At 47.2% G+C, this 17,972-nt stretch overlaps 1 protein-coding gene across 5 annotated transcripts in view; it reads right to left on the bottom strand.

Annotated features, from left to right (window-relative positions):
• Positions 1-6,336: 6,336 nt before the first annotated feature.
• The window catches only part of ADAMTS9 (ADAM metallopeptidase with thrombospondin type 1 motif 9), a 106,846-nt gene continuing 95,210 nt past the window's right edge, over positions 6,337-17,972 (bottom strand). For 3 of the 5 annotated variants that reach the window (XM_025199046.1, XM_025199048.1, XM_025199047.1), the window contains 8 exons: positions 17,080-17,212; positions 16,688-16,782; positions 16,439-16,533; positions 16,228-16,361; positions 14,534-14,625; positions 12,695-12,799; positions 9,622-9,742; positions 6,337-8,925 (listed from right to left, as the gene is read on the bottom strand). In XM_025199046.1, the coding sequence (XP_025054831.1) occupies positions 9,653-9,742; positions 12,695-12,799; positions 14,534-14,625; positions 16,228-16,361; positions 16,439-16,533; positions 16,688-16,782; positions 17,080-17,212 (744 nt within the window). In that variant the 3' untranslated portion in view covers positions 6,337-8,925; positions 9,622-9,652. Of the gene's footprint in view, positions 8,926-9,621; positions 9,743-12,259; positions 12,800-14,533; positions 14,626-16,227; positions 16,362-16,438; positions 16,534-16,687; positions 16,783-17,079; positions 17,213-17,972 lie in introns of those variants that run through there. The other 2 variants (XR_003093072.1, XM_025199051.1) reach the window with 2 other exon arrangements.

Below are 17,972 nucleotides of genomic sequence, written 5' to 3'. Positions count from 1 at the left end.
TATTAGCTCTCAAGGATGTCAGTGAGGAGAGACTTAATTATCCCAGGCTTCTGGGTTTTACATTTTCAGAAGGAAGCCCTGGACACCTGAACCCAACCACCTTTTTGCCCCCGACAGAAGTATTACAATAGTCAGAAAATCAAGACTTTAACATCAAACTAGAGAAGGCAGATCAAGAGGAAAACACCAGGTGTGGTATCACTATTGATCTGCTGCCCGGTGCTGAACCATGTCACACTGCTCTGCACACGCGGGCTCTCGTGCCAGAAGCAGGGTAGACACGTTCACGAGCCTAGCACCCAGGCTAATTAGCGCTGCACACCACGGCTCGGGAGGAAACGTGGCATTTCAGCAGTATAGACATGCCCAAACTTACACAGAAGCTCAACAGGAGAGCAGAGAAGAGAAATCCAGCTTCCCGACTCACCAACCAGCCCCTTCCCCATGGACCGCTCATCAAGGAAGTAGGCCCCTCATTCAAGCAGAGGACCAAATGGAAACCCAGCTCATGAAATCTGAGTTTGTGTCAGAACATGCTATCTTCCCATGTGCCTTCCACAATACAGGAGGAAACTTGTTCAAGGGATAGAAATTACCAGCCTATCAAGGTCACATAATTAAGAGGCCTTCCCCAGAGCTAGCGTGCAGCTCATTACCAATTCCAGTTATGCCAACAAGCATGGGAATGAACGAGCTGCACACAAAAAATGAGCAGTTGTTGGAAACACTTGTCTAAGCTGATGGAAAGCACTTTGCATGTTAAGGTCAGCAGAGTTTCTAAAGGCAAATGCTGTTTCTAAGGAAGGGATCAGAAATAAGCACAGGCAGACCTAATGACCATATCATTGCCTTCCTGGGAGGAGGAAAAACTTGCTTGATTTGAGAACCAGCTGTCTGGCATGTCAGAGCTCTCCTTGGCAGAGGCTTGCCATTGCTGCTGCATATCATTGTCATCGGTTTTATTAGTCTATCAGATGTCTGTGTTCACGGAGATCTGATACTTGGGCAAATCCATGGAGAAAGAAGTGCCTATAATCAAGACAAGAGGCAATGAAGGCAAGGCTAAGGCTTTCGGCAGCAGCAGAGCTCAGTAATGCCAAGGATGAAAAATCCCGTGAATGCAATGACGTTGCTTGCGCCTTTTACAGCAGCAGTACAGCACGGCGCTCTCTGGGACCTGGACGTCGTCACTTCTACGCTCATAAAAGAAAAACTTAGGTGGACTTTGTTCTCGTCCGCTGGTGCCAGTCAGTAACCCTCCTTCATGACCTCTGGAGCTGTACCCATTTGCACATGGTGAGAATTTGGCCCCTCATGCACTTGATTGATTGAGACTTCAGTTAAGCATTTGGCAATTCAGCCGAAAGACCCGCATTTCATTTGCGTCTCAATTCACCTCAACCAGGGCCAGATATTCAAATGCGGATGCATGCAGCTGTGTTCACACACACATATGCTCCTAATATGCATTTGACTACTACTACTACAATTTATTTTTACTGCTACTCTGGTGCCTAGGAGCACCAGTCACGAAACAGAAAACTTCTGAGCTAAGTACAAGTGAAGAGACAAGATCCGATGTGAATTGAAGGGGAATCACAAAGAAACAAAGGCAGTGTCCATCAGCATGACAAGCAGTATCCACAGACCACCAGCAAACTGATTTTTGCTTTCTATCTGGCAACAAGGCAAAGGAGAGCTTGAAGGAGGCTAATGCAGAAATATTGCACAAGGTGAGCTTGAATGAAAGTTGCAGCTGTGTGGGTAGAGAGGAACGATCATGTCTTAGGGGTGGTACAAAGAACCTGCAAGACAAACAGGTGATAGGTGAGAACCTAAAGAGAGGTCCAAGTTGAAGATGATGCATGTGAGGCTGGAGTAACAGCCTTGACTGAATGGTCCTGCTGAGTAGATCTATATATGCAAGTTAGACATGTGCAAATGAACATGCTCAGTGCCCCTAAGCTTGACTGAACCCATGATGCAGTTGGCATGACATATCTGATGACCAACCTCAACCAACTGATGGCCAACCTTGACCAGGCCGTATATCTGACGGCAACAGCATATATCTGATTGCCAACTGTGACCAGCTCGGGATGTGCGGACATGAATAGCACTAAAAGCCCAAACTCCTTTGGTCTGAGCTACAACTTTCCAGCCTTGGCTCCAACAGCCTTAGGTCCCCAGAACAAGGAGCAATTACCATACTGTACTTCCTAGTCAGGGCACAGCAACCCTACTAATTCAGCCAGACTGGGATTGTTACTCTCACTATTCAAAGGCATAAAATACATGATTTTTTATGCACTTAACAGCGTCGGAGCCTGTGGCGGTCTGCAATACGAAGGAATGTTGTTGCAGGCTTCATGGATGAACTAACCCTTCCCCCACAGACATCCTTGCAAAGCACAGTACACTAGGCACAAGCTAGCTCCTGCTGATGAGTTGCCAATTTGTCTCCATGAAGCCAGCCATCACTCTCCGCTAGCCTGAGTGAAAGCAATTAAAGACTTTTACTTAAAATATTCCCTTCTGCAGAGTTAAAAAACCCCAGCAGTGAGCAGTGAACAGCTTCGGAGAGGAAGGTCAGCAGCTAGCGAGCCTGGATTAGCATAGGACAATGCAGCATAGGCTGATTAAATGAATTGTTCATCAGGAGCAGAGTTTAAGATTACAGAAGGAGGATGAAAATTATCAGCATATGACTGGAACCAAGTAAGCATTTTATTGAAGTAAGAATATGTCCAGGACCCTGCCCCACAACCTGCCTGCCTCTCCCTACCTATATGCAGGATTTTGCATTTAGGGATTCTGCTTCAGAGTCCCTTTGCTTTCTTGTCAAAGAGAAAGACACCAAGCACTAGCACACCTTTAATTAGCTGCAGTCCGATCACATTGTAGGCTCTGATTCAGCAAGATGTTTAAAGCTGGCACGTGCATGGGCATGTGAGGAGATGTCGCATGTTCAAGGTGAGGCCTGGGCTTAGGTGAATCCCAGCCTTACTGGTGACAACAGACCGACATAAATCACATCTCAGCCTCTGCAACATCTGTCTGCGCGCAGGGCATCAGCTGGATCCTCCCTTAACGAAACAGCTGCTGATTATCCAAATCAGTTTTCCAACCAAGAGAGATACAACTGTGAACAGTCTGATACATCATTAGCATTTTCCTTCAACTTTTACTCCCCATGTTCCCTTTGGAAAGAAACCTTATCTGCATCCTTCTTCCTACCAGCTGTCCAAACATGTTTCCAAGCAAAGGGGCATAGGGATATCTTGGCAAGCCGTGTCACAAATTTGAAACGTTTTTCCTTCTGATCAGAACAAAAAGCAAACCAGGGAAAGATTTCGGATGAAAGCAAATTAAACCAAAAAACTGTCTGGGGTCAAACCTTCTCTTTCTAGAAAATCAAAGCACTTTGTTTGACTTTTGACATCTCGTCTGATCTCCTGGCACAGCGGAGGCTGGGCAGCTTCACTCAGTGACTCCTGAGAGGGTGAGACACATTCTCCCACACTACCTAAGCAAAGGTCATTGAGTTTAATAACTTCAGGATGTACCAGAGCATATCTTTCAGAAAGACTCCACGTGACGGAGAATTTACTGCTTCCCTCTGTGAGCCGGTTGCAATGGTTAATTGCCATCGTTGTTAAAAAGGCAGCCTGATTTCCAATCTGAATTGCTATGCCTTTGTCTTCAAGATGAAAGGCCCACCTCCCTGTGAAGGAGCTTGTAGGCCAGACTCAGGTCACTCCTCTATCCCACTTAATAGGAACGGTAGCTCTTAGACTAGAAGCCAGCATGGTCTCCTCAGGTCTCTTGCAGACCTTGAAGCACTCCTGGAACTCCTCTCTGATCTTGTTCCAATTTCTCATCAAAACTGGACCCCATCTCCTTGCTCAACAGGAAATTTCTCTGATTTTAGGCCTCTGAGAAAGCATGAAGGCAGGAAACAGGCAGGTGCACAGTTATACGAGAGTCCGATAAGAGCCTCAGCAAGGACAGAAGCAATGAGGACTCATGGTAGAGGTGATATATTTTATTACACAAACTAGATTTTTGCAAAAAAAAAAAAAAATTATTTAATTGAAAAAATCTAATAAAAGATATCACCTCTAACTCAAGTCCTGATTGCTTTTGCTTCTAGACCAACCTGGCTGCAACCTGGATACTCGGCAAGGACAGTACATTTTAGATGCAGCTCCTCATCTCCTGCACGGGACTAAAGGGCTAGCAGGAGATAAATGATTTGTTGCGCCTCGTGTACCATAGCAGGTCATGAGTGACTGGAGACATTTTAGGGCCAAAATCCTGGCCCCCACTGTAAAGGCAAAACCCCAATGCCTTCCCTTTGGGCATGATTTGTGTTTGCTTGCCTGTACAGACCCTGCAACATCCATTGCAATGCCTCCTGCTCCTTCCCTGGTTAACAGCTTGTGTCCAAGCCTTGCAGGTGCCCGGCCTTTTAGCTTTCTTTGCAGGGGCTTTGTGAACCCCTTCCTTTCTTTGCTGGGGGAGGAGGGCAGGCTACATCCAACCCACCACAGCAGGTTCCCTCTCAAGAAGGTGCCCCCTGACATCCAGTTTTGCCACTGGTATCCCATACTGAACAGTCACCGGTGTCAACTCCTCTTAAAACGATGCTGAGAAATGGGACAGCCCTGTGTTAAGATCTTAATCCTGTAAGAGACTGGGCTGGAAACCAGGCTGCGTCTCATCAAGCGTTGAGCTGAGGAATGGGTCGTCCACTGCAGCAGCAGACCGTGGTCCTTCTGCTCTCATTGCAGCATCTGCCTGGATTAAAGTGATAACTGACTTAAGCATCTTGCAGCCTTTCACTGGATGTGTCCAAGGGGCAAGCAACATGCTGGACCTTCAGAAGAAAACAGCCTGGCAGAGACTTTAAGGGATGCTCTGTGCAAGCCATCAGCCTTGCTGTGCACCGCCGAGCTAAGCAAGCAAAACGTCACTCACTTTTTCCAAGAGGTCCAGAGTGCTCGTCCACACGGTGATCTTTCCTGCAAACTTGAGATATGAAACGGTGGTGCAGCACTGGACATCTTCAGAGCCTTTTAAAGCAGTAGTATATCTTAATCCCTGTTGCCTGGCTCTCTAAGGGCATATCTCTGCTGCTACGTAGGATCAAATCCTGAGGGTCATTTTTTACTGCTCTATCACATGAGACCTCCCCTCCAGCCATCGCCTCATTCTTGCAAGGAATCTCTCCACTACTTATCTCTCCTTCTGTGCTCAGCTATGGCAGGAAGTTGGACAAGAAGTTGGATACAGATAACTGGAAAAATCAAGTGTTGGTGACCGAGGCCACAGAGACGGAGGGTAGAGGAAAGTCGTGTTGTCAAAAAATAATGCGGTTAAGAGCACATTTTATACACCTGGCACATGGCTCCACTTCTGAACTGACCAAGGGGCAACTTCCTCCCAAGCATTTCACAGAAGCATGTTTCTATCTTTATAAGCCTGCTCATTTATTTTAAACCTGCCAATGAATGTATGTATGCAGGTTTCCCTACTGCCTATAGAAGAGAAGACCAAAACGAGCCAGGCCATTTTGGAGGCCAAGCAAACTCACCAGGGTACATCCAAATTTGCATCCATCCCATTAACGTCCTTTATTAAACAGCATATGGGGCGGCCTGGGGAACCCATCAAGCATCATCCTCAGATCAAGGCTTATCGTCATTTGGTCACGTTCCTTTAGGCCATGCTTTTACCATTTCCTTGCTTAACCCAGCTTGTCATTTCAAAATGTCTTACGTGCTAATCTACCGCTTTGATATTTGCCCTAAACCATCCTTCCTGATGATCTCTCTACATTGGCATGGAAATCTCTGGAGCTTTTCCTGTTTCCCCAGGCTGTGAACGTGGCCCATAGCCTTCAAGACTATTTTTACCTGCTGAAACTTTGGATAACGGGACACTACGATTCCTCTCCCTCACCTCCCTTTGAGCCCTTTTGGCATGAAGAAAAAGGAGAAACAGCAATCAGTCATTCAGGAAAACAAATGCCAACATAAAGATTAATCTTTTATCATTCAATGTATTTTCCCTCGTGTACATGTTTTGCCTCTATAACAGGTAATGGACTATGATGGGAAATGGAGAAATAAGATACCGGCACACACTATAGATCATTCATTCCCTTTGATGGCAATCAGAAAGAAAAGAAACCTTATACAGGAAAGTGCTTGCAAAAACAATAAAACAACCCCCCCCACAAAACAAAACGTTTAGAAAAATAATGGCATTGTACTATATATATATATATATATATATATATATAATATTTACTTCATGAGAAATGTCTAATGTCTCAGTGGCCCTCAACATTTTGTTCTCATTTATTTAAATCAATCAATGATGCCTAAGTTTAGTATCTAAATGACTCCTTTATGTTTTATTTAATATATTTTTAGGTTTCTCTTGCACTGTTGATAACCATTATGAAACTACATTGTAAAAAGGAATGCGTACAGGACACAATATTATTATTTTTTTTTTTTTATAAATACTCATTCACTTCATTACAGAAAATAGTATCAGCCTGTACTGTCTAAGCACCACTGTTTCTCCCCTAAAGTTCATAGTGCAATTTTCCCTTTTTCCATACAGAACAGATGCTCTAATGCTGAGCAGTAATCACAAAATTACTATTTCATAATTACTCTTTTTCTTTCTTTTGTTTTTTGTTTTTCTCTTATTACATGAATTCCAAAATGGTATTTTTGGCATTTGCTCAAAAATGTTGGGTCATTTATTACTGTTACACACCAACCTACAGTGCAGGTGAAAAACGAGTCTGCTTGTAATATAATCACATCCAAGTATTTGGTGAGAAAATAGTCGTGCATTTGGGAAACCTACATCTTTCCATTTGGATCCAGACATTAACTGGAGTTCCTAAGCGACATTCCTTAACAATACAGAGGGTCTAATCTTCAAGTGGTCTAAATTAGCACAGCATATTTGCCGATGGATGTTACCTGAGAGTCCTGCTGCTAAACTGCACAGCGTAGGGTTAGGTGGCTGGACACAGGCACCGGGAACAAGTCATCAAATACATGGATGACAAAGCAGTGGGCACACTCACTGCCATTTAGGGATCATATAGGTTGATTTAAACACCTGCCTTCATTCACAATGGGCAAAGAGTCATGGTAGATAAATAGGGCCCTGTGTATTCAGAGGTCGGGCTCAATAAGCCTGTGCACCCACCAATGTAGATATTTATCCAAATGGGTTAACAAATGTCTTTGGTCTCCTAAACTGCAGGAAATTTCATGGTAACAGGATCCCTCCTACGCTGTTCTGGGAACTTCCTGCTTCTGATCAGTCCAAACTCATAATGAGGATGGGCAATATGTTCCCATTTGCAATGAGATTGCGAAGAAAGTGCTAAGGGACACAGTCATCTCCTACAAAAATTGCATGGCCGCATTATTACCACACAGTAGACCACGAAGTTCAGGAATGATGCTTGGTATAATCCAGCAAAGACCAGGTCTGCACAGCTTTCTTGGCCCCGTCTGACTTGAACAGATGTTTTTTTTTCTGGAATAAAGACTGCAGGACCAGCTGTGCATAGGACGGGAGACACCCAAAGAGCGTGGCGGCTTTTTGGGTGATGCAAAGCCACGCGCCAATACACACGGGCCAGCCTGTGCAGGAGGGGAAAGATCTCTGTGGGTACAAAATGATCTTATTTATACAACTGGCAAGTCCCTGATGAAGCCTATCAGACCCAGTTGGCAGTACTTGTAGGCACAGAAATCCACTGAAACATTGCAGAGTCTGCCGACACAGACCTAGCACAGGCTGGGGCTGCAACTTAGCTTTACAGTACCCAGGCTGATCCTCCAACATTTCCACTCCCAACGGGATCTTCGGAGGCTATGCCGAGTGATCCCGCATGCTAGCAGCAGCATAATACGAGTAGGTGTTTTTGGCTTCCCCTTAGGACTTTGTGGCAGATTTTGTAGTACATTGCTATGCCTTTCAGCACACAGACCATGGGAACATATGGCCCAATCAACCTTTCTTGGAGGAATTAAGCACCCACACGTCCAGATGGAACCAGGAAGTGCAGCGGCACATTCAATTAGAAAATATTATTTGGGGAAAAAAAATAATCAAGGTTTTATGAGCCTTACAAATACTGGGGTTCAAGTTCTGAACGCGTTCGCAGGCTGAATACTTAATTTGCGTGACTTGGCTCATCTAGCCGTTTCCCCTCTTCGCTCCCTTTTCTTGCTCGTCATGGCAATGGATCTGAATACCTAGAACTACACAGTATTAATAAATATCTCGTATTAGCACCAAACCAGCAATCATTATCACTGGCCACAGAGGTCACGTGGAATTGAAAATACACCTAAAAGACAATAACTCATACTGCAATGAGCACCGTATTGATTTTACATGTGTCCCGTTAGTGCTGTCTGCTTGATCATTTAAAAAAAAAGAGAAATCCTACCTGCTCTATTTCCCTTCCACAAAGGTTGTATCGAAATGCCAAAAATACCCCTATGCCAATTTGGTAGCACCTTAAAAGGCCAAAGCAGCCTGTAACAAGAAGAAAAATGACTGACTGAAAGTAAACAATTGAGTACAGTGACAATAAAGTATCACTTTTGTCATAACGCTACATATAATGTAGAGTACGTAAAATGCAGTGGTTTGACTGCAGGGTTTAATAAAAAAAACAGTAAAAGCAGCCTTAATATAAACATTTTACGTACAAAAATATTAAATCGAAATAAATAATTCCAAACATAAATATTATACTGTACATTAAGAATATACAAGCTATATACACACGTACAAACAAGTACAAAAGTAGAAGGCAGAGGTATTGCATCGCTATCCTTCATCCAGCTCATCTTGGCTTCCTGCTTGCACATCCTGCAAGAGAGACAGCGAGTAGCACGTTTTAGTGAGATCGGCCTCCTTGCTTCTGAGGTCTCGTACTCCTGCATTGACTGCTGGGTCCAGAACAGCATGAAGGAGCACCAGTGACTCGAAAAGCAAGTTTCCAGCCAAAAAAACAATTCCACCAAATGACCTCTGGCATTTTCTTTAAGGGTAGGGCCAAAAAGCAGTTGCTTCCTTCTGTTGGTACATGCCAGCTCCGTGCTGCAGAGTCGCGTGGACGTGTATGCCTCTTTGCTAAGCAATTTGGAAAGTATTACCTAGCACTCAGGTTTTATTATCATCGGAGATTAAATGCTGGGGAGCAGTTCAAAAGCGCTTACAGGCTTTGGAAGCTAAAAGCCTCTTTTCTAAGCGCTTGCTGGGCCTGAGCAAGCACTTTGAATGTGATGCAGCATGACCTAAGGGGATGTCTGCGTCTGCCCCGTGCTCCTGGAAGCATTGCTTTGTAGCCACCGTGAAGCAGCTCTGAGTGTGGGCTTAAGACCGCTCACAAGCCCTCTGTCTCAGGCATGCTTGGTGGCAGTCTAGCTAGGCCAACAGGCTCCTAACCCCCAGGTATTTAGGCACTTAAAGGGCTTAGAGCATCCTTAACTATAGGACAGCAGGCAGTTTTGCAAACGCTGCCGTGCTGTGTGTCGTTAGCAATCAATTCCTGGCAAGATTTACCTTCGCGCGGGAACCAGGAGAACCCATCTGGCTATAGCACTTGGACCTCGAGGCCAGTTCCAGATGAAGGTGTGCACTTCCCACAGTAACCACCGCATTTCCCTAGGACTTTGGTACCATCCTGTGGACAGAATCAGAAATGAGGTCTTAAAACAGTGTTAGGCAACAGGAGCTAACCACAGCCACCCCTGGAGGCCCAGCTCTGACGGCGTTTTAATAGGGTCACTGAAGCATCTATTGGAAGAAATGTATTTTTAAATTTTAAATCCTGTAGCAGCAGAAGGGGGAAAAAAATCCTTCCTGGTCCTATGTGGCAACTGCCAAAGCCCAGAAGCATGGGAAATCCTTACAGCAGAGCACAGGCATCGCTACTCCTAGACCAGCCCTGATCGATGGCTGTCCAACCTGCTCTTGAACACCTCCAGCGATGGAGAGTCCACAGCTGTCCTAGGCATCTATTGCACTGCCTCACGGCTCTAATAGTGAAGAAGTTTTTCTTGCTATTCAGTCCAAACCTACTTTGCTGCAGCTCCAAGCCACTGGTCCACGCCTACTCTCTATAGCTCTCTGGTTGTCTCTCTCCCCCTGGCCTGACCCAAAGCAATGGCACCTTGCACCAAGGGTGGGGAAAGATGTTTGCCAACTTTGGCTTGGATGGGCAAAGCATCATGTGGCGCTCAGCTCCCTGCGAGACAGAAAGCGATGCCCTGGGAATATGGAAGGAGCGAGGTTGGAGCACTGTCCCTCCCATATCTGCCTTCCTCTGGTGTCTTTTGGATGCTGTGAGTCATTGAAATGTGGTGGGAAGTATGTGGAGATGGCAGAGAATATAGAAGAGCCCTGGGGACAAAGTCTGACTTCATTGTAAACTGGTGTGAGCTGAACTCCATGAAGCTACACCCGAGCAAACTGAATCCAGCCTGGTTTTACTCTAGTTCTGCAAAGAGCCACGCTCCTCTCACTCGTCCCATACGCAGAAGAACCTGCCGCCCTGGCTCAGCAGCAAACAGGACTGAAGGGCAGGGCTGCCCAGAGCATTTATTTTTAAATGACAGGCCACCAGCTCCCTTGCGCACCTGGCTCCATCCTCTGCTATTCTACTCCTGCAGCCATGGCACCCCCCCAAGCTGTGCCTGGCAGGTGGCAGAGGGCAAGCCAGGTAACATGGTCTGAAATGGGGCATCTGTTTTAGCCAACATCGTGTCCTCCTGCCTCTTGGCGCAGCTTCTTTCTGCAGGGAACTGCAGAGGTTTCCTCCTGCTGAGCCCTGCCTTCCTCTCGTGGCAGCTGACCCTGCTCCGTAAGCGCTTGCTCGTTAAACAGGGCAGCACCCAAGACCCACCTCCCACCCTGACCGCCCATTTCTCCACCAGGCAGAAAAACCCTCCATCAAGGCCTCACCCAGTAGCTACTTCTCTGAGCCAAGGGACGGCTAGGAGGAAAAAACAAACCAAAGCACAACCTGTGCAGCCAGAAAGGAACAGAAGGCTGCTTTTTGCTTAATGCCCATGGTAACACGCCTACGACATTTATGTCTGGCACATCCTGCACCCGGAAATAATACCTCCCGAGTCACTGCAAGAGCCTAGCATGGATGCTCGAGATCCCCAAACCTCTGCATGAGGCATGGTGTGAAAGAGGGATACAGCCTTGGACTGGTCCCACTGCCTTCTGCTGAGATGGACCAGGCCCAAGGCTGAGCCCTGGCCACAGGATGAGAGTCCCTCTGCAGCAGCACGGTGATGAGACTGACTTTTCTACACGGACAAGCAAGGTCAGGGCACCTGCAAGAAGCAGAGGCCAGGAAACACGTGCAACAAAACTAAGAATCAGCCGACCTTCCCATGTATTTGGTGTATTCCTGTGTATTCATTAACCTTCACTCACTCAAGGCAGGTCTGTAGTGACTTCAGCTTGGGTATGGACATAGCAGAGCTGCTTTAAGCTTGCCAGCTCAGAGACTCAGCTCAGCGTAGGCTGCAAATTCACCAGCAAAGTTGGGTAAATGCTCAGGCTGAGCCACCTGCTGCTGCCAGCTGGGCTGGTGCTGGTACCCAAGCTCACAAGTGGATCCACGAGAAAGGACAGACCTCTGCAGAGCCAACGCTGCAACTCGAGAGGAGCCAGCCCCACAGGCATCACAGTAAATTCCCTCATCTTTGTTCTTGCCATCCTCACCTACAGCTTCTGACTTCACCGGCTCTCTCCTTTTCTGCCCCCTTTCCTTCCCATTGCATGTCTTGGCAGGAGGGAGCAGCCGGTGCTCTCCATCACAAGACTCTGCAGTCACCGCTTGAAGCGATCTGGTGCATCCCAGTGGGAAGGGGGCCCCTAACCTTCATGGGAAGGCTTGCTTGGTGCACTGAAGACAAATGTGAAGACCAAATCAGGCAGCAATGCGCTCCTGACCCCCCATTTCTCCTGGTTACTCCCCCTACCTTGACAGCTCTTCCACCTAAAAGCAGTCAAGCTGTTTCGGGCAAAGAGTCTCTTCCATCTTATACCTACAACACCCGGCAAAAAGGGGGCCTGATCCCTGACCGCGGTTTTGAGAGGCTGCTGCAGTATGAATAATAATAGCTGTGCCCCAATACTTCTCATTAGTCTTGGTCGTTAGCCTGCTCCTGTCATGCAATTAGAAGTTACAGATAGGAGAGAGCAGCAGGTCAATTTTTGCAGCCCTTCTCCCAGCAAGAACTTTTGCCTGAGGCCTTGACGGAGAGCGCGGCCCCAGGTCCACGCCGCTGGTGGTGCAGGCTCCCTGCCAGGGGACTCAGACAACTAATTAAAGACATGTCTGCGCCCGGGCGCTCAGCATTCAGGGCTAGACAGACTCACTAATTAACCGCCGTAATTCAGAGCAAGTTACATTTACAGCCGTCGCCCCACACCTGACAACAACACACACGCACAGTTCGGGGCTCTGTTTTATTTCCTACGACGTCTCCTCGATTCATGCTACGTGCTCATGAGAGCGATGCTATGAAAGCAATGCAGCCTGTGCCCGCTGGAGCCCCAACATCAGTGATACGGGGATATCTAGAGTTCAGGATTAAGAGAGTTGTTTTCTTACTGGAGATCTCTGAATTTCTGACACCGCATAGTTTCCCTGCGAGAGCCATTTTGCCGTTTCCATCACCGAAAGGCCAGTTCCGTAAAGGTCGATGCTAAAGTGACCCTAAAAAGAAAAACACAGAAACAAGTTGATTATCCCCTCAGCTGCTGCTTCTGGACCCGCTCGATCACAACGTGCTTGGAGAGGAACGCCCAAAAAATGCTGAACGTCCCAAGAGTTATAAGTGTCCCGCTTTGCACGGCTGTGAGCTTCCCGCCCTACCCGTGTGCTAGCGTGTCGTTCTTCTAACAAGACCTCTCTGGCCGTGTTTTCAATTCTTCCAGCATTGAGCACGGCCAGGAAGATAGATGCCAAGGGAAGGGGCTGCTTTCTCCCCGCTGGCCAGCTGAGGGCACGCTTGGCTTTTCCATCGCGTGCCGCAGAACCTGCCATGCTGCATCAGCCGGTGGAAAATGTAATGCAACTAAATCAGCTCCGTCAAACTTTGCAGCTCTCTTGCCGCTCCTCATCGGCAGAGAGCAGCCTTGTCCTTGTTTTGTGCTGTCCTTTATTTTGTGCTCCTGAAGTAAAACCCAAAGTGTTTTGTTTGCTCCTTAAATCTGTCCTGAATCAATGTTCCTTTTTTTTTTTTAACCCAAGCCAAGGAAAAGAAACACGGTCCGGGGGCATGGCTAGGTTCGCTCTCATTTACTTGCACATGCAAACACCCACTTGTTTCTGTACTTAGAAATACCCCTTTTCAATTTACAATACCTGACCTACCCTGTCCAAAATGGCTGCTAGGCTGTGAAAAAGCAGACGGCTCTGAGCTTTGCTCGCTGCATTTGCTACTTTGGCAACGTCCACTTGCAGTTCAGCATCAAATCTCCACCTCGGTGGCAATCAGGACTCCTGAACATGCCTGAGGTAGCAGCTCAGTCTCTGAGCCTTTGCGCTATAAAGAAAAGCGCCGGCTCCAAAGTTGGAAGGCAAGGAGATGAAGAGAATTCTCCATTCTCTTGACTCCCTATTTATCCTACTTTACCCTTTTAGCGCACGGGCTGTGGGTTCATCCCATCCGAGCAGCTCAGTTGCCACCCTGACTCCAGGGCTCGGTGGTGTCAGAAGCTGATTGTATTGGGGAGATCATGAAACGTGGAAGGCTGTATGGCAGGGAAGTGGAGACCCCTGGCATACAGCTGCTCCTGCCAGAGCATTTCCAAGTGTGGGTGCATGCTGGGCACAAGTGAACTTCTGCAACTCTCCTGCTCCCAGCCTGTCCTTCCTTCCTTCCCCTCAACTGCCTACACACCTTCACACTTGACCTTGGCCCTCCTTTTCCCCTGCCTCAACTTGGACTCGCCATCATCTCCATTCCTACTCCCCCATGGTGCACGATCAAAAGTTCAATCAACTCTTCTTGCAGCCCCCACACCCTCCTGGCCGTACCTACAGGACCTCCTGGCCTCCGTCCGTCTCGGACGAACTTCCTCTTATGCGAACACGCGTGCTACTCGACGAGCGCTCGCTCTCTGCCGTCCTTCTCTTCATCTTTGCCAGCACTGTCTACAACTTGACCTCCAAGTTGGGCATTTCTCTTAATCCCTCCCAGCTCTGAACTTTTCTCAGCCTGGCATTTTGGATCGCCTCCTTTCAGACCCTGCTGGCTGTCTTGTAATACCCCACCTCTAAGGTTGTTTTCAGAACTGCAAGTACATTATGTACAGACCACGGCAAGTTGCAGACCGCCGAGGTGAGAATGTGCTGGAGTTTGGCCAGCGCGCCCGGGAATAATTAATACAAAGGCCGGGACATAACGAACGGATCCGATTCGTGCGAAATGTTGCTGTCAAATACCTGCGGGCACTTGGCTGCGCTGTAGCAGTCCCCAGCAGTGGCATAAGGAACAGGTCGTCCATCAAGCGTCCGTGAAAACTGTAAATCAGTTGCTGTGAAAAATATTTGGTGAACAGCGCAGAGAGAGATGGGGAGAGAGAAACATTTAAACATACTATTTGCTAGCGAGTAAATCTCCTACAGTTCCTTCTGCACATTAATTTCCAGTGTTAAGATCTTTTCTGCTGGGTTTCAGTACTGAAACCCTGATTCAGCATGTATGTAAACTTCCAGCACGTAACATGCACTGAACTGAATAGGGCTGTTCACATGCTGAAATGTATGAATGTGTTGGAATACCTTGGGGAATTCAGCCTGTCAGATTATACAGAAACAATAACCATGTCAACTGTTTCCATTTGCACTACATTTCCGTATCAGAAAAATGTTAATTTGAACTAACCAATAATAAAAAAGGACACCTGAAGGTCTAAAACATATATATTCCCTTCAGCCAAGAAGGGGAGTTTTGCATTAGAAGAAAACTTGTGTTGCTAGGAAGGATTAAAATGATTATTTTGATAGATTAGATGACACAGGGCAGGATCAATGAAAATTTCCAGTGGACTGACTTCAACTAACGTCCATTTATTTAGGCTGGGATGTGCAAAAGGATTTCATAGACTTTAGGGCTGGAAGGGATTTAGGCTACTTTGAATTTTTACAGGAATGTGGTGCCTAATTCCCATAGGACGGTTCCTTTGAAAAATCCTAGCATGATGTCTTTCCTTTTTTACAGACCAATAACTCAGGCAGCTTGAATGCGACTGGGATATCTCCCAATCTGAAAGCGAGGGGATGAACTGCTGTAGTATGAGATGTATTTAATCCGTGGTGTTTTAAAAAGTTTCAGCTATGGTATTTACTCTCTAGAGCCATTTCCACACCCCGATAACAACACCGCGCCGTATTTTAAACACATTTCTGAGAACATCGCACAAATCCGGATGGCCAAATCCCTGCTTGCAGGGCACATCTGCGGCTTTCCTTGGAGACCACCTCCGACAGGCTCCCTGATCCCACTACCATCATCAGGAGCGACAGGCACGTGACTCCTACTGCGGCACTAAAGTCCCATTCTGCTCTAACCGGGCACCAGCAAAACTCCCATCTTCTCAGGAGTCAGACTGGCTCCACAGTCTTGGCTCATTGCTCACTGATACCTAAGGAAAGACCTCAGCAGGCAGCAAGCAAGGCCCCAAAAGCGCTTCTCAGGAGTCAGACTTCAGCCCACACTGTACTAACAAAAGCTACATCCGAGTGCACCGTGCAGAGAACAGCCCCCCGCACATTATCCTGCACGCGGCACTTGTGGGTGCATGGCTGCGTGTGCCCGGGTCCTTCACGGTGATAGCTTTAAAATAAGAAACAAACAGACCAGGAAACAAAAGTAGGTGGGATTCAGAGATCTTTCCAAAGAGCAAAGTCGGGATGCTAGAGAGAAACGATTTAAACTTCCTGAAAAGAGCACGCTCAACTGCTCTTCTGATCCCTAAACGTGAATTGCCAGGGTTGACTGGGTTTGCAACGAAAGGAGGTCTCTAGCAGGACAGGTCAAGAACGGAGAGCAGCGAATGCCCTCTCTTGCTCTGAACCGAGGTGTAGCTGTGTGTAAAACAGGCGCGTGTGGATAGTGAGGCCCTGTTTTTACTCACTTATGATTTGCATAGTGTTCAGGTCCAGCCTTACTTTGCTGAAGGTGGAAAACCCAGCTGCTGTGTAATCTTTCCTGCAGTGGCAGTCTTCCCGTCTGCTCCCGTTGTACGGACACTCTGTCGGATTATGTAATCTGCATCAGGAAAGAGCCCGTTCAGCTCCGGATCGGGAAACAGGCACCGTGAAGTTCACACCCAAGTGATTTCTTACCTGTACCCATACACTTCAGAGAAATTCTCCGCGTCCCCACTCACAAGAGTCACATACTCCTTTGGGTTGTCAGTCTGCATCCCAGAACAATATATCTGAAAGGGAGAGACCATCATTTTGTCAGAAACCTATGCATTTAGAAAACAGAAGGTGGGAATTGCAGTGGTGGAAATAATGAGCATATAGGAGAGACTCCTGCGCCTTCGGGATGTACACGCGCACGATTTTCAATCGGTTGCTGAAATGCACCTTGATTATCTTTCCTTTAACGTTCAGGTAATATTCTCCATCTTCAATGACACCTTTGAGTCTTTTAACATCTTTGCAAGCCCTTGGTAATTCACCTGCAATGAAACAGAAAGGTTTGCAGTCAGGCAGGAATCGGGTAGTTGTATTTCAGGATTTCTTCTGCAACCTCGCAAGCTCTCTGGCCAGCAGTAAACCACAGATCCCAAAACTGCCATGTAGCAAGGAGTCCTGGAAACCTCATGAAACTCATACTTGATTGGACTGGGGGCTTGATGTTGGAAAGCATCGAACGCTGCAGCTCTCAAGGAGGTCGGTGGGTGCTGCAGGTGCTCGGTGCATCCCAGGATCAAGCCATCAGAGCCAGAAGGTGAAGCACAGTGTAGGAGACTTACAGTCATGGATATTGTGGCAGATTCTTCTTTCTTCAGGTTTCAAATCAGCGTGGCACAAGGTGCTCGCCTGGTCGTCGTTTGTTAGGCACTGCACTGACCGATGCATCACTCCAACGCCGCACGTAACAGAGCACTGCAGGAAGAAAGCACAGCGAGTGCGTTGCAGGACTGAGGCTTTCAGGTGCCAAGCAGAGAAAGCCCAGCTGGCTGCTGGGTGAAGATAACTTTGCAAAGGCCCTACTGATTTCATGGTCCTTAACAGGCAGCACTTAAGTGCTTTGCTGGAAGGGGATGGAAATGTTTCATGCAAACCCTGCACTCAAGCAGAGTCCCAGAGCAGCTCGTTCCACTTGCTCAGCCCACTGAATAGACATTTTTCCATACCACATTTCACAGCCAGGATGCCCAAGAGACAAGCATTCATTAGGAAGCTTGATTAGCATCCATGCTAATCCCGCTTTATTCCTGTCAAGTACAGCTTGGGGTCACTAAAAGGCAACGTTATGGTTTCATATGCAAACTGCCGTGCAGCTTAGGGGAAATTTTGGCCTCTTTGGACCTCAAACTCAAAGTCAATCTCTATGGCATCTATGGCACTGCAACCTGCCCTTCATTTTGCACAACGCAAGGTTTCAGTCTGCAAAAGCAATGGCCTCTTTTGGATGCATCGGGTGTTGGGTGGCCAAACTAAGATACCTTTAAAGGTTCAAAGGAGGTGGGAACCCTTCCTTTGAAAACCAAGCCCACACTAAGGTATTTCAGGACAGGCTCCCAAAAACCAGGGCAATCACTTGCTAGTCTTGTTAGAACAATTAGTCTTGGCCCCTGCACAGTAGGACGGCAGAAGGCATTCCTCACAGGTTACAGCAAACCACCCACGGACAAGCTGCGAT

The sequence above is a fragment of the Alligator sinensis genome, unplaced genomic scaffold (assembly GCF_000455745.1).
Source record: "Alligator sinensis unplaced genomic scaffold, ASM45574v1 scaffold469_1, whole genome shotgun sequence".
Classification (NCBI taxonomy): Eukaryota; Metazoa; Chordata; order Crocodylia; family Alligatoridae; genus Alligator; species Alligator sinensis.
This window is presented reverse-complemented; position numbering and strand designations above follow the sequence as displayed.